The sequence below is a fragment of the Leptodactylus fuscus genome, chromosome 1 (genome assembly GCF_031893055.1).
Source record: "Leptodactylus fuscus isolate aLepFus1 chromosome 1, aLepFus1.hap2, whole genome shotgun sequence".
Taxonomy (NCBI): domain Eukaryota; kingdom Metazoa; phylum Chordata; class Amphibia; order Anura; family Leptodactylidae; genus Leptodactylus; species Leptodactylus fuscus.
The window spans coordinates 216,421,746-216,445,336 of NC_134265.1; the positions used below are offsets into that span (position 1 = coordinate 216,421,746).

Here is a 23,591-nt window from a genome sequence, read left to right on the forward strand (position 1 = left end):
CTGCCTTTCCTATATGTATCAGTTCTTACAGACTAGTTGCTTAAACAAAACCACAAAATAACACCAAGTGCCACATAGTGTAATACTGCAAGGAGCAGAGTTGCCCAAGATGACAAAGTGAGCAATAGGTGTACCCTCAACTTAGAATGTTGTGATACAGTTACAACTACACATAAGCTTGTAATTGAATATCCAATGAATCCAGGCAGTAACAAAGATCCTTAAATGTCGCGATGAGAACTACCAGCCATAAGGAGCAGAAACTCAAATGTAATAGTGTTCACCCAATACTGAAATCACAATGCAATTGGTGCTATATTCCTCTTTCTCAGTTGTAGAATATTGATAACCAGCATAGACAAACACATTCTCATATGTACAGAAATAAGGTGTTTCAGAATCTAAACAAGTTCCATTCATTAGGGAAAAAAACACCTTTTAGGGTCCGTTCACATGGCGTTGACGCACTCTCATTTTGGCAAAATACACATGTAAAAAATACACGGGTAAAAACAATGACTTCAATGACATTTTACACATGTATTTTGACGTGTTTTTTTACACGTTTTTTACACGTGTAAAAAAATGTCATTGAAGTCAATGGGAGTCTTATTTTTACACATGTATTTTTTACACTTGTATATTGTCAAAATGAGCGCGCGTTTACTCTGTGTGAATGGACCCTTACAAGTGATTCAAATTCAGGTACAATCACTATTCCCAATGGACACACCATATTTAGTGATACCTAGTGTAACTTATTCAAAAAAAGGCTGGGGATGTATGATCTATAATGCATAATTTGGCTTTTGAGATCTGCACCGGGACATTCAAACAAAAGCAGAAGTGGCATTGTGCCTGTGCTCAGAACTGGTGTTTATGCTGAAACCTCATGAACCAGCCAGGAACTGGACCGCACTTGTGTTTACCACGCAAGCACAGTCAGACATGCAGGAGCAAGTTAGATGTGTAGTCAAACACAGCTTCACATGTGAAGAAAATAGAAAAATAGAAATAAAGTGGAAAATCTACTAGAATAGCCTTTTGTAAGCAGGAGCACAGTAGATTTCCAGGGGCTTGCTAACCTCCCCCTTAGCGTCCTCATTTTGGGACACCTATGACTCTGGCATAGGGTTAACTGTACTCCTGTCACCCTATCCTCCCTACCAGGCACACTACCTCCTCGGCCTATGCCCATTTCACCATGTAATTGTGTGGATGATGGTGATACATCAGGCACATACACAAATCAATTTTCCCCAAATCATTCCAATAATACATCAACAGGTAATGCATTTGACAATCCCACTTCTCTGATCTCACTACCAGCACTCCAGTCCATATGAACCTTGGCAAATTGTGCTCAAGAATGGCATCCAGCCAAGCCTGTCACCAGCAAAATCTTTCACGAAAAATGCCCTCAAAGTCTATCGTTTCTGGCCGGACAAGCGGACAACTTGCAACTGAGTGTAGTGAGTGACATTACCCCCAACCTCACAGTCTGCATGTGGTGCTGCAAGTTATGTATCAGAGAACATCATAATTACTGGTTGGGTAGATGTTACCACTGCCCCTCGTTCTATGCAAGCAGACCTTACATTGGCCACCTTGTTACATCCAAAGCATTTGCCCTTGAGCTGGGGTTTTTCCCACAGGAGCGCTCTCACTCGGCTTGAACATAGGAGGCTGTGGTGACTTTCTTGCTTTCTTCTTCTTCCAGCTTGGGGACATCTGTAGTGATGTTCCACCCTTGGCTTGTGGTGTCCTTTGGTCGAATATCTGCGCAGCTAATGTTATAGGTTCCATAGGTCACATACAAACTGCAGGACATCTAGAGGACAAACATGGAGGTCCTCAAGGCCTTCAAAGGAGGTAACAGAAAGTCCTCTGATTCATTGTCAGATGGTAGTTTGTAAGCTGCTCACAACATCTCCATAATGGCATCATAGTCCCCATCCAATTCAGGCAGTAGATCAGCAAAAACTTCCAAGACTTAACCCTGGAGTTAAATCTTGTGCCCACTGCTGACAGGCAAATGGTATTACAGGCAGGTTTGTGAAGAAAAGTCCATTCCCATCAGAGGGCTAGGGCGGCTAGTCTCCCCAGGAGAAGTTACCTCTGGGATGGTTTGCTGCTCCACCAGTGCAGATATAAACACGTATTTGATCTTGTCAGCTGTTTCAATGTGTCTTTGCTCACAGAGATGTCTTCTTCTTAAGGTCTGATAGCAACCATTGCCAAATAAAAGATAGGAATGAAAAACAGGGAAGGGAAACTGTTTGCAAGAATGTCTGAAGATAAACACTGAGGTAGTTTGCGTAGAACTGATGCACTCCTCTCGAGGGTTAAACCAGTCCTTAAAGAGGACCTTTCACATCCTCATAGAAGTGTGGTATTATATACTGTCAGAAAGCCGAACTGTCAGTTTTTTTGGTATGAGCCCCAGTGCTGGAGATATTGGAGCCGTTAATTTTGGCACCAATATCTCCCCACTGTCAGAAGTATGAGCTTTACAGATCAGTGTTATCCCTGAGCTGTGAGGAATGCCACTCATGATCATACGTTTCCATAGCCCAGCGGTGACAATGAGCTGTAACGCCTGGCCTTCTGACAGTGGGGAGATATTGGCGCTAAAATTAACAGCTCCAATATCTCCAGCACTGGGGTCATACCAGGAAAGAGTCTTTGGTTCCAGGAAGCTTGGAGGATCTTTTGATGGAATTGGACACACCCAGTTTTGTTAGCTTACATCCACAGATATGTGTTGGTGGTAAGGTAAAACTGTTTTTTTGTGGCTTGTGCTCCTTGCCAGGGTGCCCCCTCTCCTCTTACTCCCAGGGGTGGGAAATCAAGGACTTATCTTCATCTAGGAAAGGGGAAATTTTTTTCTTTGCCGAGTAAAGCTGTGCTACTGCTTGGCTTCGGAGGTTAGCCTTCTTACTCTGCTTGCCCAACCAAGATGCCATAAAACAATAAAACTGGATATCTACTGTCTGGAGCATAAGCAAAAGCATTTCACCTCTGTCCCCCCCCCCTTTGTATACACACATACAGTCCTATGAAAAAGTTTGGGCACCCCTATTAATCTTAATCATTTTTAGTTCTAAATATTTTGGTATTTGCAACAGCCATTTCAGTTTGATATATCTAATAACTGATGGACACAGTAATATTTCAGGATTGAAATGAGGTTTATTGTACTAACAGAAAATGTGCAATATGCATTAAACCAAAATTTGACCGGTGCAAAAGTATGGGCACCTCAACAGAAAAGTGACATTAATATTTAGTAGATCCTCCTTTTGCAAAGATAACAGCCTCTAGTTGCTTCCTGTAGCTTTTAATCAGTTCCTGGATCCTGGATAAAGGTATTTTGGACAAACAATTCAAGTTCAGTTAAGTTAGATGGTCGCCGAGCATGGACAGCCCGCTTCAAATCATCCCACAGATGTTCAATGATATTCAGGTCTGGGGACTGGGATGGCCATTCCAGAACATTGTAATTGTTCCTCTGCATGAATGCCTGAGTTGATTTGGAGCAGTGTTTTGGATCATTGTCTTGCTGAAATATCCATCCCCGGCGTAACTTCAACTTCGTCACTGATTCTTGAACATTATTCTCAGGAATCTGCTGATACTGAGTGGAATCCATGCGACCCTCAACTTTAACAAGATTCCCGATGCCGGCATTGGCCACACAGCCCCAAAGCATGATGGAACCTCCACCAAATTTTACAGTGGGTAGCAAGTGTTTTTCTTGGAATGCTGTTTCTTTTTGGACGCCATGCATAACGCCTTTTTTTTATAACCAAACAACTCAATCTTTGTTTCCAAAATGAAGTTGGCTTCTCCAAATGTGCTTTTGCATACCTCAGGCAACTCTATTTGTGGCGTACGTGCAGAAACAGCTTCTTTCTCATCACTGTCCCATACAGCTTCTCCTTGTGCAAAGTGTGCTGTATTGCTGACTGATGCACAGTGACACCATCTGCAGCAAGATGATGCTGCAGCTCTTTGGAGGTGGTCTGTGGATTGTCCTTGACTGTTCTCACCATTCTTCTTCTCTGCCTTTCTGATATTTTTCTTGGCCTGCCACTTCTGGGCTTAACAAGAACTGTCCCTGTGGTCTTCCATTTCCTTACTATGTTCCTCACAGTGGAAACTGACAGGTTAAATCTCTGAGACAACGTTTTGTATCCTTCCCCTGAACAACTATGTTGAACAATCTTTGTTTTCAGATGATTTGAGAGCGGGCTGTCCATGTTCGGCGACCATCAAACTTAACTGAACTTGAATTGTTTTGTAGAAAGAAATGGTCCAAAATACCTTCATCCAGGATCCAGTAACTGACTAAAAGCTACAGGAAGCAACTAGAGGCTGTTATCTTTGCAAAAGGAGGATGTACTAAATATTAATGTCACTTTTCTGTTGAGGTGCCCATATTTTTGCACCGGTCAAATTTTGGTTTAATGCATATTGCGCATTTTCTGTTAGTACAATAAACCTCATTTCAATCCTGAAATAATACTGAGTCCATCAGTTATTAGATATATCAAACTGAAATGGCTGCTGCAAATACCAAAATATTTAGAACTAAAAATGATTAAGATTAATAGGGGTGCCCAAACTTTTTCATAGGACTGTACCACTGAGGTGGATTGATAACACAAACAAAATGTTCACTTAAGAAAATATATATATATATATATATATATATATATATATATATCTCAAATATGATAATACATACACATTATCAAGTTGTGTATACTTTTGTCGGTTTGCTTTGTATATTATGTTGCTGAATAATGTTCATTTTCTATCTTCTTATGTTAGGGTGTTTTGCTTCCTGATGAATAAGTATTTTGTTCAATTTAAGATACAGTTTATTCTACATGTGTTTACTTTTTTTTTTTTTTCTTTTACAAAAAGAGATTGTACCTAAAAAGTAACACGATATTTAATATGTGCCCACCTTAGAATAAACATTGTCATTTCTCACCAACTATTGTGTCCAAATTCATGGTGCAAAAGGTAGCATACCTTAGAGAAATACTCTTAAGAGAAGGAATTTCCAGCTTCTTTTTTAGCACTTCCTTTATTTGGCCTTTCTCTGGTCCCTTCTTCACTTTCTCTCGTCCAATCAAATAGATGTATTTGGGAGTGGTGACTAGATCTCTCTTGATTGACTGACAATAGAGAAAATTGGACATTAATTGGATGCAATATCTATATAGGTCTATTTATATTGAGTTACTCTAAAAAAAAAACAAAAAAAAAAAACAACCCCCCAACAACCTTTTCATTACTTCAACTCCCCCCCCCAATAAATAACAGAAAAAGTCCCACACTAAGGTAAAAGGAATACATTTTTGTTAATACATAATAAAATACATAAATTTGTCATAAATTATGATATACTGTACATAATAGAAGGGGGATGAAAGTAAAATGACCAATGCTAACAAGAAAAAGCACAGCTAGTGGGATAAATAGTACAGGCTACAAGTAGCACAACAGACTGGTTTGCAATGCATTGCAAAAATCCCACTCTTCTATTGCAGACTACATAGAGTAACCTGCAATAGAATCCATTGAATAACAGGCCAGGGAGCCTTCACAAGGCTCCCTGCTGTCATGACAATGCTATCTCGGCCCCGGAGGTTGCCGGCAAATGTCTGCGCCCATGCTCCTCGGTCAGCTTAGACCGAGGCACCGGAGGGGTTAATGCCCCCCATCGGTATAAACAGTAGACACCCAGCGGCTATGGCGGCCACCTGTCTCCCGGGCGGCCGCCATAGGTAAACACCCAGCATTTAGTACGGCGGATGTCGGTTAGGGGTTAAAGGATGTTTCATGTTTAATGCCAATATAAAAAAGACATATTGTATATAATAGAGGCCAAAAGTCCGCTGAGGAAGACACTGCGAAAATGCTATGAAAAAATGTGTGGTGTTTCTGAAATGGAAAAAATAACTGAAATCAATCGCTTCCATCAAGAAACTTCGAACACCTCTCAACTAGACTTTTGGACCACTCTTCTTTTGCAAAATGCTCCAGGTCTCATATTTGAAGGGTACCTTCTCCCAAAAGCAATATTAAGATCTCTCCACTGGTGTTCAATGGGATATAGATCCCAAATCTTTGCTGGCCATTCAAAACTCTCCACCCATTTCTGAGTGCTGTTTGAAGTATGTTTGGGGTCATTGTCCTGCTGGAACACCCATGACTTAGGATGCAAACCCAGCTTTCTGATACTGCAACCCAAAATCCTTTGGTAATCTTCAAATCAAGGAGCTACGGCCCTAATGTTCTACAGAAAATAAGAAATGGCTTGGTGCTCATTAAAGACAGCAAGTATTTGATCTCAACCTACTTGAGATTCACAGATAGAGTAGAGTACATAGAGTACATAGATTCGAGATAGAGTACATTCTGGCTCATTGCGCACATTATGAAATATAAAAAAATAAAAATGGACAGTCTAAAATTAGCTTTCACTTCAGTACACTACTCACTATACTACAGATTAGATTCATCATGAGGGGAATTTGTAAAGTGAATTTTGCTGGTGTCTGTATTGCTGTATTTTGCAGCACATTTATCAAAAGTTGCACTCCCACATTTCAAGGGTGGAATAAATAGCATAAAGATGCAAATAGTCAGAAAATTTGCACATAAATAAGCCCAAAAAGTTGCAAAACCATGCTTTGCGACTTATGGATACCAGCATTTTGGATTGCTTGATAAATTTTCTGCTTTCAACTTTGTACACATTACAGGTCGATCATACATTTGTTAAAAAAAATTCTTACCTTAAACCGTCTGTCGTATTTGTTGATAGAGTCAGCAAAGTCTATCCTTTCCCGTTTAGCCATGAATTGTCGGAGCTCAGGTCTATCCTCCATACCAAGATAGTCACCAACAAAGTTGCGATTAATGCTATTTCTGCGGCGTTCTTTAAATCCATACAAAATATTAGAGGCTAGAGTGAACAAAAAAAAGTTACACGGGAAAGGGATGTTTATGGTACCTTTTTTCTTTATTATAATGTGTCATCATTTAGTACTAAAATTGAAGCAGTATTAGGACAAACGATTTACAGTCACTGCAAAGTGGATGGGATTTGCTAGAATCACACATTGAAGAAAAATATACACAGTGGAAATGCTACAATTTCCAATAACGTTGCAGTTTTGGAAAGAGCAACATGTCAACTATTCCTACAAAAATGCTGGCAGTTTTCCTATAGTTATAATGGAAACCTCTGACAGGAAAAAATCCACTTATCGTTGAGGACCCACATGGTATAAATGCTGAGGTTTGGTCACAAAAAAAAGCACCCTTTTACACTCCCTGAAAAGTGGATAGTGAATCCCATTGACATATTGCGGGAAAATACGAGCAGCAGTTACGGGTTATGGTTTTGGAAATCAGTGAGAGCAGTGAGCTACGTCACTTGTCCTGGGCAGAGAGATAAGATCATCACCAGGTCCGTGTTTATAGAAAACAAACAAAGCAGTTTTGATAAAGCAATGTATTTAGGAAAAGTCTTTAAACCACACAAGCTAACAGTATAGATAGGATCCTTGAGATGGGACAACCCCTTTAATAGTTAAACATTTTTGCATATAAAAATAATTAAAACATTTGCACGTTTTAAAGGGGCATTCCCTTTTCAAGTATCATATTCAGACTGGAAGCTTAAACTAACTGAAGTGCTTTACACAATACATTACTTTATCATAAAGTAACGTAAATAATTCTTGACATATAAAATATAATATAAATAATGTCAAGTCAATAAAGCAGAACAGTTAAAGGAGCATTGTCAGAATGCCTCTTGGTACTGTATATGAACAGGCACCTTCATGCAATTTTGATTTTGAATGTTTTGTGAAAAAATGCAAATAAATGTATATTAGTTAAAAGTAGAGAACAAACGATAAATTATATCCACAAAACCTCCTAAAAATAAGAGTTCAACATGTGCAGAGTTCATTCATATCACTATGGCCTACACATGCATGCACGTGTCTTAAGAAAATTGCTGGAAGGAACAAAAATCTGCTTTGAAGCTGGAAATGTTAAAAAGTATCAACCTATAAAATGTAGGGATTACATTCCGTGAAAAGCAAGTGAACCCCTAAACCCTATATATTTTTTGAAAGTAGACAACCTGAAGATTACATACAGTCCTATGAAAAAGTTTGGGCACCCCTATTAATCTTAATCATTTTTTGTTCTAAATATTTTGGTGTTTGCAGCAGCCATTTCAGTTTGATATATCTAATAACTGATGGACACAGTAATATTTCAGGATTGAAATGAGGTTTATTGTACTAACAGAAAATGTGCAATATGCATTAAACCAAAATTTGACCGGTGCAAAAGTATGGGCACCCTTATCATTTTATTGATTTGAATACTCCTAACTACTTTTTACTGACTTACTGAAGCACAAAATTGGTTTTGTAACCTCAGTGAGCTTTGAACTTCATAGCCAGATGTATCCAATCATAAGAAAAGGTATTTAAGGTGGCCAATTGCAAGTTGATCTCCTATTTGAATCTCCTCTGAAGAGTGGCATCATGGGCTACTCAAAACAACTCTCAAATGATCTGAAAACAAAGATTGTTCAACATAGTTGTTCAGGGGAAGGATACAAAAAGTTGTCTCAGAGATTTAACCTGTCAGTTCCCACTGTGAGGAACATAGTAAGGAAATGGAAGACCACAGGGACAGTTCTTGTTAAGCCCAGAAGTGGCAGGCCAAGAAAAATATCAGAAAGGCAGAGAAGAAGAATGGTGAGAACAGTCAAGGACAATCCACAGACCACCTCCAAAGAGCTGCAGCATCATCTTGCTGCAGATGGTGTCACTGTGCATCGGTCAACTATACAGCGCACTTTGCACAAATAGAAGCTGTATGGGAGAGTGATGAGAAAGAAGCCGTTTCTGCACGTACGCCACAAATAGAGTTGCCTGAGGTATGAAAAAGCACATTTGGACAAGGCAGCTTCATTTTGGAAACAAAAATTGAGTTGTTTGGTTATAAAAAAAGGCGTTATGCATGGCGTCAAAAAAGAAACAGCATTCCAAGAAAAACACATGCTACCCACTGTAAAATTTGGTGGAGGTTCCATCATGCTTTGGGGCTGTGTGGCCAATGCCGGCATCGGGAATCTTGTTAAAGTTGAGAGTCGCATGGATTCCACTCAGTATCAGCAAATTCTTGAGAATAATGTTCAAGAATCAGTGACGAAGTTGAAGTTACGCCGGGGATGGATATTTCAGCAAGACAATGATCCAAAACAGCGCTCCAAATCCTCAGGCATTCATGCAGAGGAACAATTACAATGTTCTGGAATGGCCATCCCAGTCCCCAGACCTGAATATCATTGAACATCTGTGGGATGATTTGAAGCGGGCTGTCCATGCTCGGCGACCATCAAACTTAACTGAACTTGAATTGTTTGTCCAAAATACCTTTATCCAGGATCCAGGAACTGATTAAAAGCTACAGGAAGCGACTAGAGGCTGTTATCTTTGCAAAAGGAGGATCTACTAAATATTAATGTCACTTTACTGTTGAGGTGCCCATACTTTTGCACCGGTCAAATTTTGGTTTAATGCATATTGCACATTTTCTGTTAGTACAATAAAACTCATTTCAATCCTGAAATATTACTGTGTCCATCAGTTATTAGATATATCAAACTGAAATGGCTGTTGCAAATACCAAAATATTTAGAACTAAAAATGATTAAGATTAATAGGGGTGCCCAAACTTTTTCATAGGACTGTATATCTCAATGGGTCATCAATAGCCACATCCAGATTCATGCAACTTTATTACAAACAAATAATTTTATGAAAGAATGCACTAAAACACATATTTGCACCTAAAACTCATGTTCAATCTCAGATAAATTTACAAAATACTTTTAAAATAATAGTTTAAGGTTTAGACAATGTGTATATATATATATATATATATATATATATATATATATATATATATATATATATAAACTATATGTACCGCAAACTTCAACTACAGCAAGAGCTCGGACTCCCAAGAACACTAATACAGAAGACAACCAGGATTTTGCTGTTATTCATTAATATGTTAAAAAGTAGAGATGAGCGAGTACTATTTGAAACGGCCATTTCGAATAGCACGTACCCATAAGAATGAATAGAAGCAGCTGGCATGCAAGGGGTTAAGCGGCCGGCCACCGGCAAAGTCAGCGTGACGGCCACTTCCATTCATTCCAATGGGTGCGTGCTATTCGAAACGGTAGTTTCGAATAGTACTCGCTCATATCTATTAAAAAACTATACTGCACCTAGCAAACTGTGACTGTGAAACTAAAATCTAATTTTTTTCAGATTACACAACATACTGTGAATAAAAACACAACTTCATTTATCATATACACAACCACCTTCATGCAACTTTGCAGCAAACAGAGATTGCAAGCAAAAATTGCATAAAAATTTGAATTTGCTACTAAAGTGCCAGCTCAAGCAATCCCTTTCTGAAAACGAAATGTACTGTCCAAAAAACTGCAATATGTGAGGAGTTCATACATACCACACATATATATGAACGCCATGTAAAGAAACGCCAAAATCGCAGAAATGCGCCAACCCATTTTGTTCATGCAAATTAAATAGGACTTTACATAAAAATGTTATTTTCTATCTCCCTATAAAAATTTTAGCAATCTATACATTCATCTCTAGTAATAATCGTTATTACTATTATTTTAGTGTGTAACGGACATCGCTAGAGGCGTATTTTACTCTAAAAAGCTCAGGTATAGACAGGACAGGGATTGGGTGAAATGTAACTTTTATTCACAACTGTGTGTATGTTATGTGTGTTTGGTGCAACTTTTTTTTGGTGCTGCGACTTGGACAATGGTAAATGTCTGGGTGACAGCGCCAATAAACTTCCTGGTTATGTTCAGGGTTATAACATAAGAATACCCCACTAGTAAGGCTCAGAGGTAATTACATTATACCTGTATGTGACAATCAGAGTGCAAAAGCATAGTATGCTCACTGATTGATAGGAGGGGGTAACAGACTGAAAGCCCCTGCTATCCCCCTCTTGGTGTCACATACAGGTTATGCACAGAGGCAAGAATGCTTCCTCACCTCTGTGTAGGCTGAAGGGCTCCTCATCCCCCTCCCCTTCCTACTACAGTTCACTGATGCTTCCCGAGACAGTAGGGATGGGCACTTTAAAATACTGTATCTCAGGACTTGTTTGGGCTATGAAGATACTTTTAGATTTATTTTAAAGATGAGAATCTCATCTTTAAAATGATACCAAGTTCTTTATAATAGCATACCTCCCAACCGTCCCGATTTCCGCGGGACAGTCACGATTTGGGTGACATGTCCCGCGGTCCCGGTTGGAGGGAGGTATGTCCCGATTTCAACTCAGATCTGCGTCCAGAGGACGCAGATCTGAGTTGAACACATATGCGGCTGAAGCAAGGAGCTGACACAGGTCAGCTCCTCGCTTCGCCGCCGCGCGCCTCTCTCACTGACACCTGCTGCTGAAGGAAGGAGCTGACACAGGTCAGCTCCTCGCTTCGCCGCTGCGTGTCTCTCTCGCTGACACATATGCGGCTGAAGCGAGGAGCTGACCTGTGTCAGCTCCTCGCTTCGTCGCTGCCGCCGGCTCCTGGCTTGACACATCGCGTGACACATGGCTGTGACACTTCGCGTCTACAAGCCAGTAGCCGGCGGCAGCGGCGAAGCGAGGAGCTGACACAGGTCAGCTCTTCGCTTCAGCCGCATATGTGTCAGCAAGAGAGACACGCAGCGGCGAAGCGAGGAGCTGACCTGTGTCAGCTCCTTCCTTCAGCAGTAGGTGTCAGCGAGAGAGGCGCGCAGAGAGCGGCGAGGGAGCGGAGGAGAAGGTAAGTTTAATGTGGAGGTGGAGCGTGAATCTGGGGGAAGATGAAGGAGAGGACGGCATGACACTGGGGGCAGATGAAGGAGAGGACGGCATGACACTGGGGGCAGATGAAGGAGGGTACGGCATGACACTGGGGGCAGAGATGGAGAGGACGGCATGACACTGGGGGCAGAGATGTGGGGACATGAATCTGGGGGCAGAGATGGAGAGGACATGAATCTGGGGGCAGAGATGGGGGACATGAATCTGGGGGCAGAGATGGAGAGGGGACATGAATCTGGGGGCAGAGATGGAGGGACATGAATCTGGGGGCAAAGATGGAGGGGACATGAATCTGGGGGCAGAGATGGGGGGACATGAATCTGAGGGCAGAGATGGGGGACATGAATCTGGGGGCAGAGATGGGGGACATGAATCTGGGGGCAGAGATGGGGGACATGAATCTGGGGGCAGAGATGGGGAACATGAATCTGGGGGCAGAGATGGAGGGGGGACATTAATCTGGGGGGACATGAATCTGGGGGCAGAGATAGAGGGACATGAATCTGGGGGCAGAGATGGAAGGGGAACATGAAACTGGGGGCAGATGAAGGAGAGGACGGCATGATACTGGGGGCAGATGAAGGAGAGGACGGCATGACACTGGGGGCCGATGAAGGAGGGGACGGCATGACACTGGGGGCAGAGATGGAGAGGACGGCATGACACTGGGGGCAGAGATGTGGGGACATGAATCTGGGGGCAGAGATGGAGAGGACATGAATCTGGGGGCAGAGATGGGGGACATGAATCTGGGGGCAGAGATGGAGGGGGGACATGAATCTGGGGGGACATGAATCTGGGGGCAGAGATGTGGAGACATGAATCTGGGGGCAGAGATGGGAGACATGAATCTGGGGGCAGAGATGGGGGAAATGAATCTGGGGGCAGAGATGGAGGGACATGAATCTGGGGGCAAAGATGGAGGGGACATGAATCTGGGGGCAGAGATGGGGGACATGAATCTGGGGGCAGAGATGGAGGGGGGACATGAATCTGGGGGGACATGAATCTGGAGGCAGAGATGGGGGACATGAATCTGGGGGCAGAGATGGAGGGACATGAATCTGGGGGCAGAGATGGAGGGGACATGAAACTGGGGGCAGAGATGTGGGGACTTGAAACTGGGGGCAGATGAAGGGTGTATATGAAACTGGGGAGAGATAGAGGGGAGACATATAATTTACGAGTGACTGTAGGAGGATTATACTGTGTGAGGGCACATGAAAAATTAACGAGTGGGCGGAGTCAACACAAAAGTGGGCGGGGCTAAATTTGCCGTGACGCGCTACACGCGCCGCACATTTTGTCCCTCTTTCGGTTCTTCAAAAGTTGGGAGGTATGATAATAGCCCTTACAGATATGGAGCGAATCGCTGTTAAAAACACTGTCAGGAATTGAGATGTTCAATGGGAATAGCGTTTTCAGATTCTCATCTTCAAAAAGGCAAAAAAAGGTTAGACATTGAAACCTATGGCATGGCACTGCAACCCTATCACCAAGGGTAGTGAAAGTTAGGTATGAAATAAAGTTAAGAGGGGGCAACATGGTGGCTCAGGGGTTAGCACTGCAGCCTTACAGCACTGGAGTCCTGGGTTTGAATCCTGCCAAGAACAACATCTGCAAGCAGTTTGTACGTTCTCCCCATGTTTGCGTGGATTTCCTCCCATACTCCAAAGACATACTGATAGGGAAAAATGTGGATTGTGGGCTCACAATCTATATAAAAAAAAAAAAAAAAAGCCAAGAGTGGGGGAAGGGGGGTTGGAAGTTGTTAGGTAGTAGGGAGATATGAGGTTAAAAAGGGGGTAAGTTCGGAGGAAGGGGGAGGGGAGACTGGATCATTTCGTAAGATCTAGCCATGAAGACGGGACCTGTTTTTCCGACTGGAGTGTTCCTCAAAATTGGCAATTTGATTGACTTTGGTGTACCAAAGTTGTTTGGAGGAAGGATCTTGAAGCCAGAATTGTGGAATAAGTTTTTGCCACATACAAGATGTTACTAGATTAGATTATAATTGCTTTCACATGAGAGATGGAAAAGATAGGATAACTAGTTAAGGGGAGGCTCATGAAGGAAGTTTTCACAATCATTTGTATGGTGTTTTGGACTTCATGACAGAACAGTTGGAGGACTGGGCAGTGCCACCAAATTTGTGAGAGGGTGTCTTCTGATGCTTGACATCGTCAACAGAGATTTGTGGAAGACAAAGATTTCATGAAAAGCCAAGAGAGTGTGCAATACCATCTGTCCAGTAATTTGTGATGAGTGTCTTGTAAATGGACACAAGGTGAGTATCCATGTGCAGATTGAAGTTTGCATTCCCAAGAAGAAGTGAACATTGGCTTGGAAAGTTTGCAGGGGTCAACAAACTTCTCGAGCACATGTGACATTTTCACCAGCAAAGGGCTAGAGGAATAGAGTGGTCTTTGGAATGGAGTGAGATAATGTCTAATCTCTTCGTGTTTGATGAGCGTATGAAGGTACAGGTTAGTGTGAGCTTTATGAAGAAAAGAGATTCATGTCCTGGACAAAGGAAATCATGTGGGCTGTCAAGTTGGTTTCATGTCAAATAAGAGCATCCCCTAGATGGTGAGGGTTGAGTATCTTCCACAAGTCAGCATATGCAGGAAGGCGTATAGAGAGGAAATTTGGAATGAGACGTTCGAATGGTGGGGCCAAGGAGTTTCTTAAATCACAGCAGGTTTCACAGGTCCGAGTAACAATTGATTTGGGAACTTAGGTTTGCAGAATTTGGATCCGTAAAGCCATAGAAGAAGGTAGAAATTCATACCAAGTTTGTTGTTCTCATTTGATATATGAGGCTATTTCCCTTACTGCTCGATAAACTCCATCCATCTTTTCAACTGGATAGTCTTGTAATATTTGGAATCATCTGGGAAGCCAATAACGCCATAGGATTTCCTTTGTAAGAGAAATGCTAGATGTAGTCTCTTTGCCCGTCATAGGCAGAAGGAAAAACTGGATGTGAATGGATTTGAAGAAATGTGGTGGTAAATTGATAGGTATCGTGCAGGTTACATCTTCCAAACCATGCGAGCGACAGAAGAGTACTGAGCGTATTTCAGTCAGAAGAAGGGAAAAATTTTCTTGCTAGAGAGCCCCTGGGGTTGAGGTCAGTTGAATTCCTAAAAACTTGATTGATTTTGAAGTCCAGAGAAATGTAGTAAGAGGTCTGGTCTTCAGCATTTCAGCAGTTGAGAGGATAACACTTAATACCTCAGATTTTGCAAAGTATGTAAGCCAAAATCGTGCCAAACTTTGTCAAAATATCCACTACTGCCAGAAGACCCTTGAAAGGGTTGGTAATGAAAAAAAAAACATGAAGTCATCAGCAAAGGCATAAGTGTGTAGGCAGGGCCGCCGATAGGGCAGTACTACCGCTACTGGCGTCAGGGGCCCGGCCAAATTGAAAAATTGGGGGGGCCCGGCCCCTGGCGCCAGCAGTCCAAGGGCTGGATTGGGGGACGGGGACTGATCGGGGCCCTGACATTTCGATCGGGCCCCCTGCAGTGCCCACTGCCCAGGTCAGAGGAGGTTGTTTAAGCCAGTGTGCCGCGGGGAAAGTTCCCCAAACGCGTGCCAAGATTGGCACGGGAGACCTACTGTACATTGCAGGCACAGCAGCCAGTCCCTGCTTGTAAATGTAGACGGAGCGTCCTTACACTGCTCTGCTAGAGCTCAGGTGTAGGACACGCCCCCTTCTCTCCCTGCCCACCAATCAGAGATGAGCCTCTCACTGCACAGGATAAGGGACCTGCTGCTACACGTGAGGAGCTCCTGCCGTCTGCAGCCCAGAATAGGAGAGGAGGAGAGGAAGCTGAACAAAGTGAAAGTAAAAGAAAACACCAGGTTAGTAACTATTCTTATTAATGTCAGGCATTTGGGGTTATTAATTTAGTTTTAGTAACTCCATGTGCCTCACATTAATAGCAATTAACCCCATCATGTCCCTCATATTAACCCCTGTGGCTCACATAAGAGTTAATAACGTGTGACATATGGGGGTACTATATAATGAAGATATTTACTTAATTATTACCTCCATATGTCTCACATATCAGTGTCCCTTATGTAAAGCACACAGGGGGTTAATGTGAGGGACATGATGGGGTTCACTGCTATTAATATGAGGCACATTGAGTTGTAACCTGTAATATACATGACCAAACTTTTTATACACAACTGTGGATATAAGTACAGACCTATACATTTCTAAGGACCCATATATACAGCCATTTTTTTTGTGGCTGTGTATCTGGGCCAAATTGAAGAGCTGAAAATTATAGAGCAGGTCCTATATCTGTTCTATACATTCCCTATATCTGTCCTATACATCACCTATATCTGTCCTATACGTACCCTGTATCTGTCCTATATATACCCTATATCTGTCTGCATTTGTGGCCCTGTCAATTAATTTTTAATGTTTATATCAGTGAAAACCACATGCGTGCCACTTGTATGCAGGAGGCGTAAGGCTGAGGCCCCACATTGCATAAACGCAGCGTTTTTGTTGCAGATTTTGCTGCAGTTTATTTCAACCAAAGATTCAACCATTTAGAATCTATATTATTAACTATATGTATAATATGTACTGTTTTAGTGTCATTTTGTGCCATTTTGGTTGGTGGTGTGCTCCGGGATTTTTGAAGTGTAAAAAGTGTGCCGCGGCTCAAAAAAGGTTGAAAATCACTGGTTTAATTGTCGCAAAATGAAGTAGTCTTAAAATGGTGGTGGTGGTGGGGGGGGCCCAGACACTTAGGCTGTATGGGGCCCCAAAATTCCTGATGGCGGCCCTGTGTGTAGGATATGTGTAGGTGACGGGAAAATGCCTGATCGGAACAAACATATTTTAACACTTCCCAGTAACTATCAAGAGAGATATAGTAAGCATGGGCAGTAGTTGATAATTGTGGAGCACTTAGTGCAAAGGACTAAGTGAAGGGGCTGAAGTGAAGGGTCTGAAGGTCGAGAATCAGGCTTAAGGAGAGAAAGGGGGTGTTGGGGTTAAGGAGTATGCGGTCTTTGGGACCATGAGATGGTGTCTGATGTGTCACAGAAAATACTGGCAGACCAGGTTGAGGTCCCAACAAGTTGGCAGGCAGGGTGTGATAAGTGAGGTGGATTTGGTGGAAGTAAAAAAAAGTATATAGCGCCTACACTATAAAACTGAGTGGTGAAATTGCACATTAGTAGTAGGCACGAAGTTATGCAAGTAAGGTTGTGGAGTGGGGGAGGGCATGGATTTATGTTTCCAATTGTGTCACACAAGAAATTCCTAAAAATGGACCATGAGTCCAGTGGCAATCAAGTTCTGCATTTAAAAACTTTAATATGCAGCAAAATATCTAGAACATTATAAGTTGCATACACTGCTGAAACCGGAGATGGTAACCAGCTGATAGGTAGGACGTACAACAACTTCGATCGAATACCTCCCCTGCATAGTTATTGGTGTAAAAAAAAGCGTCAGGGAAGGTGGGAGGGGAATCAAATTTTTACCGCGTGGTATTCGACCGAGTGCCTTCGCTCATCTCTAGTTAGCCCTGCAGCCTTGCAGCGCTGGAGTCCTGGGTTCGAATCCCGCCAGGAACAACATTTGCAAGGAGTTTGTATGTTCTCCCTGTGTTTGTGTGGATTTCCTCCCATTCTACAAATGACATACTGATAGGGGGAAAAAAGGTACATTGTGATTCCTATATGGGGCTCACAATCTACATAGAAAAAGAAAAATAGGGCACAATCATATACAGTGCCTTCCAGTCTGGAAAGTTTAGAAAATGTTCATCAAGGGGGGAGGGGAAGGGGAAAGAGAGAGTAGAGAAGGTAGGAAATAGAGGAAGGTAGTGGAGGTCTGGGAAAGGGGGAAAATATCAACCACTTATTACTGAGGACATAGAAGAATTGAAGTAGCAACTGTAGAAGTATTGTGTGTACCTAAGGAGTAGAATTTGCGGTGCCTTGTAAGGGTAATGATATGCACATGGATTGCAGGGGGAAATAGGCCATTCCACTATCTACAGAACAGTTGACTACCTGAGGGGGAAGAGGACGGGTTGTGAGGGCAGAGGGGAGAGGAGGGTTGAAGGAGGGGGAGGCAGTGTACAGAGAACGTAGGATCTAGCAAGTAATCCATAGAACTAAAGAAAATGTAGTTTAAGAGATGCACATCATGACAGGTGTCAAACTCATGACTGAAGCATTTAGCGAAGAGAGAGAAGTTCAATGAGAAATCTGTAGTTGTGCCTCCATGGCAAGCTTCTTCGCTTTGGGGAATTTCAACTTTGGTAGGGGTCCACAATATTTTTGGGAATTTGTAACCAAGAAGGGACTTCTGCTGTAAGGATCCCAAGGCCCTGTGAGGTGAAAGCCAGGACCTCTAGGGTGTAGATGACAATTCTACAGCCGCTCTTCAAGACCGAAAGACCAAAACAGAAAGAGCCAGGCATAACTCATAATCCATCCATGATGATGGAGGAAGTCTCAGTTAAGGGGATATCGTCACTCCTTAGGGAGAAACCACCATGTAGGTGTGTGGAGTCTTATTAAGCCATATGCACTCCACTGTGAGGGATCATGGAAGAATATGCAAATCTGTCTTCTATGATGTAAATAGGAAGACAATGCCTCAATCATGCAGCCCACTAGGGGGAGCTCCCTTTAACATCATGCCCGACCTTCCCAGAGGCCTTTGCTGCAATGATGTGGGATTTTACCAAGTCAGTCTCTCAGCCGAGGACAGCTGTTTCAATCTATTTGGATCTCTTCAGCCCTTCGCAGAGAAGACTAACTTGGCAGAGGTGAGAGGCTTGTAGACAGGGTTAAGGGGATATCGTCACTCCTTAGAGAGAGACCACCATGTAGGTGTGTGGAGTCTTATTAAGCCATATGCTTAATATATACTGTGAGGAAGTCTAGGAATGGACTAGGTGGTGCTTCATAAGGGTGGATAGTGCAAGATCCTGGAAGAACCGGACCTCAGAGTCTGCATATTTAATGACTCCTCTCTTTCTGGAGGCCTGCAATTTGTCGGCTATGTCTACCTAAGAAGAGCACAGATATCTCTGGGCGGATCGCCCTGTCATGACTTAGAGCGAATCGCCCTTTGGATCCCCCCACATTAATAGTGATTGCTCTCTCTGGTCCCATTAGGTCAGTGAAGAGCATGCCGGATACTTGACGTAGAGAGTCAGGAGTGTGGGACTCAGATAAGCCCTTGATTCTTATATTTCACCTCTTATTTTAGTTTTAGAGATCTTCTATGAGTATATGTGCCCTATTGAGATTTGCTTGCTGCCCACCGCCATATTGAACATGGACTGTAGTGTGTGAGACGATGTCGGCTTGAAAATCAACCTGAAGGTCTGCCAATTCTGTGAGGTGGGACTGCCTGGGTGACTGCTTTTCTCCAAAATGCCTTTTCTGATGGTGTTGCTATGGTACATTATACTGTGTGAAGGGGCCACTATGAGACATTGTACTGTCTGGAGGCCACTTTGGGACATATAGTGTTTGTAAATGGAGCGTCATACCATGTGGGGGCCAGGAAATGAGGTGTAATGTCATGTTGGGCTCAAGTCAAAAGATTGCTATGGGGCCCAGTCTTCACTAGTTATATATTTTTTTAAATATATTGAGTATAATTTACATCAATTATAAATGTAGGGACCATGGAGGTTGTGGCGCAAACTACCAACCCTCTCCTTACCATTTGTGCCTATTTTTTAGAAATATGGTATGAGTAGCATAAAAATGGTTAAGAGATACAATTTTGGCACAGAAATTTGTCTATTTTTTGGCCAGAAACCTGGTGTCCATTTAGTGACAAATTCCCCCATGTGAAAAGAGCATAACAATAAAAAGAAAATTTGAATTATCTAAATGTCCACTATATACTGTAACTGTCATATAAGTTTACACTGGTACTGTCCACCCACCTTCTTCTCGCATTTGCTCATATTTCCTCTTGGCAATGTATTTCCTCCAAGCTTTCTGGATAGTTCTGGCAAAAGAATCAAACTTTCTTTCTCTCATTTCCTCAAGTAAGAACAACTACACAAAGATAAGAAGTGTGACTAGATTAATGAAAGGATTGAGAAAAGAATTATTTAAAACCAGTTTCCCCCTAAGAGCTATTAGATGGTGAATCCGTCATGCATTAAAGGGGCTCTATCACTGGGAAAAGTCATTTTTATCTAAACACATGCTTGCATAGGCTTTAGAAATGCTACTTCACACTTACCTTTTGTATGTAAATTGCCTCAGTGGTGTCTGAATAAGTCCGTTTTTATTCATATGCTAATGAGCTTTCAGCCAGCTCAGGAAGTTCCCAGCAGCCTCCTCTCTCCTATTATCTTCTATGTGTGTGAGGCAAACAGGAAGCTGAGTCATTATCAGCACCAGTCTCCCATAGAAAACAATAGGAGAGGTGTGCACAATGTATCGTGCAACAGTCTAATTAGCATATGAATAAAAACGGACTTATTCAGAAACCACTGAGGCAATCTACATACTAAAGGTAGGTGTGAAATAGACTTTCTAAAGGCTATGCAAAGGTGTGATTAGTTAAAAATGACTTTTCCTAATGATAGAGCCCCTTTAATTGCCGAGATCCACCTATACTTTAACATTGGAAGCAGTGACAAGTATAGGTGCAACTCCAGAATTAAAGGTAATTGCATGTGTCTGCTAATTGCTAATAGCAACCCATTATACAGTAAATCAGAATTTTCATTGGTACTCTTTCCATTGCTTTTGATTACTTTTTTGGAGGTGGGATGAGAAAAAAGCGATTTTGGTGTTTACATTTTTTAATGGTATCTACAGTACGCTACGAGTTAAATAATATTGTATTTTACTAGATTGGGTTGCTATGAATGCAATGACACCAAATATATATGTGTTTTTTACCAGTTTTTGGGACACAAAACTATTTTGTTTTCATGTTTTTTAAGCATATTAATTTTATTTATTTATTCATTTTTTCAAGTCATCCTATGGTACTTTACCACGAGGGGCCTAATCACTGATACAATATATTGCAATACATATCTATTGCAGTGTACTAGATCACAGTGACACCGGTTGCTAAGACCTATTAGACCCCTGGCTGACACCCCCCCCCCCACTTGACGCGATTGCAAAGAAGATGTGAATACAAATCCCCTAGATGCCAATGTTCCTATCGATTGTGATATCTAAAAGGTTAAATGACAAAAAAACCTGTTATCACCATTGAAGACTATTGCAGCAAGAGCCTGGTTGTCAGTTACAGTTGGGCTCCCATTAGGATCATGCTGGCACAGAATAAATGTACCTGTATATCACACTGCACAAAATACCCTAGTAGATTACATGTACTTCAGTTTGCGTTAAAGAGTCAATATTTTAGGGCATTGTTTCTGTGAAGTTGGGAAAGTTATTCAAAGGACTACAGAAGTAGTGTAGCTAAACTTCTGAACAAATTTTAATTTTCAAGTAGCATTTGTATCATTAAAGGGATTCAATCGTTAAAATGCAAAATTTTCTCCCTAAGACATAGGAATAGCCTTAAGAAAGACTATTCTTCTCCTTCCTTTAGATGTCTTCTCTGTGCTGCCGTTCTGTAGAAATCCTGGTTTTCTTCTGTATGCAAATGAGCTCTCTCGCAGCACTGGGGGTGATCCCCAGCGCTCAAACAGCTCTGGGGGCGTCCCCAATGCTGCAAGAGAAATCTCCAGTGACGCCTCCATCTTCTTCAGGAACCCGCCTCTCTGCGCGTCTTGTTCTGTCCTGGGTTTTCAGCTATCTAGGCCTCGGGTAGAGCCGACTGCGCATGCCCGGGCCACAAGAAAATGGCTGCTTACATTGTAAGTCCCCAATGCTGTGAAAGGAATCTCCAGCACTGTCTCAATCTTTGCCTGGAATGGCCTCTCCCTGTGTCTTCCTCTGGCGCTGGCTTCAAACTTCTAGGAATGAGCGGTCGGCTCTGGGAGGGCTGACTGCGCATGCCTGCAGCAATTTTTCTGTGGCCACTTACACAGTAAACTGGTGTAAGCGGCCATTTTCTTGTGGCTGCTTACACAGTAAGCTGGGGTAAGCGGCCACAAGAAAATGGCCTAGGGCAAGCGCAGTCGGCTCTACCCGAGGCCCAACGGCAGAGCCGTCTGTGCAAGCCTGGAAGTTTGAAGCCAGCGCCAGAAGAAGACGCAGGGAGAGGCTGTTCCAAGCAAAAATAAAGACGCCTCCAGTGCTGCAAGATAACTCATTTGCATAAGAAGAAAAACGGGATTTCTACTGAACGGCAGCGCGGAGAAGACATCTAAAGGTAGGAGAAGAATAGCCTTTCTTAAGGCTATTCCTACTTGTTAGGGAAAAAAAATTGCATTTTAATGATTGAATCCCCTTAATGATTTTTTTTCTGAGAATCCAGCATTTCTTTTTTATTTCTCTTGCTTCTTTATTGAGAGCTGTGCCCTGCATTTCACTGTGCACAGTGTACGGGCTTGTGTGTAATGAAGAGATAAGGATAGAAGGGTAGAAATGTATAAACTTGCTTCTGGTGTCATATGAAAGAAGGGATTGTCATCTTTCATATGACTCTAAGCTACCTGTGTTATTATCTGTTGAAAAAAGGCAGGATTGGTATATTTATATATACCTGCAGTTGCTCCCAATCCCAGCAGTGTTTTCAACCAATGATATATCTAGAAGGATTACAGGCAGAACAACTGAATTATATGACTTTTATACGTCAACAAAAGCATATTTGTAAGTTTTATAATGCCCGAGATACAACTGTTTGTGTGAAATGACTCCCCACCATCATATTCTCTTCAGTACATACACGCTCGTACACAATACCCAGTGAGAAACAGGGTACAGTTCTCAATAGAGGAAGGGAACGAATAAAGAAATTCATGATTGCACAGAAAGGAGGCAAAATGTGTAAAGAAAATATATAAAAAAAATCATCAAAAGTTGTTTGAAAGTTTAGTTATGTCTTAAACTAGCTTCAGTATATAAGATAAATTTGAGATTTACTTGTAACTGAGTTGATGTAATGGTACTGCTATAATTTTATTTTTTTAATGTAGATTGTGAGCCCCATAAAGAGCTCACAATGTACTTTTTTTTTTCTTCCCCTATCAGTATGTCTTTGGAATATGGGATGGAAATCCATGCAAACACGAGGAGAACATACAAACTCCATACAGATGGTTTTTTGCCCTTGGTGGGATTTGAACGCCAGGACTCCAGCGCTGCAAGGCTGCAGTGCTAACCACTGAGCCACCATGTGGGCCCCTGGTACTGCTATATTGTTAGACTTTGACACATAAAGAACCATATTAGGAATCTTATGCTTAGAATTTGCAAACTGAAACTTGTTATTTTAGTTTATGAAAATCATTAGTCATGTATACTTGATCCTGCTCTTATACATTGCGTTCTTGATGCATACCGATTCTGGATTCTTTACAAACACTTTGGTTTTCCCCATTTGATATTGATCAGCATCCATATTCACAGATCTCAGGAGATGCTGTACTCCTTGTCGCTCATCTCCTCTCCATCTAGGCCAAGTTTCTGATGTTAAGATGGCATACCTG

At 42.0% G+C, this 23,591-nt stretch overlaps 1 protein-coding gene across 1 annotated transcript in view; it reads right to left on the reverse strand.

The window, feature by feature from the left end:
* The window catches only part of MYO1F (myosin IF), a 121,366-nt gene that overhangs the window by 28,537 nt on the left and 69,238 nt on the right, over positions 1-23,591 (reverse strand). Inside the window, exons 19-22 of the mRNA XM_075282925.1 lie at positions 23,444-23,588; positions 19,941-20,055; positions 6,816-6,985; positions 5,044-5,189 (exon numbers count right to left, since the gene is read on the reverse strand). Coding sequence (XP_075139026.1) covers positions 5,044-5,189; positions 6,816-6,985; positions 19,941-20,055; positions 23,444-23,588 — 576 coding nt within the window. The remainder of the gene's footprint in view (positions 1-5,043; positions 5,190-6,815; positions 6,986-19,940; positions 20,056-23,443; positions 23,589-23,591) is intronic.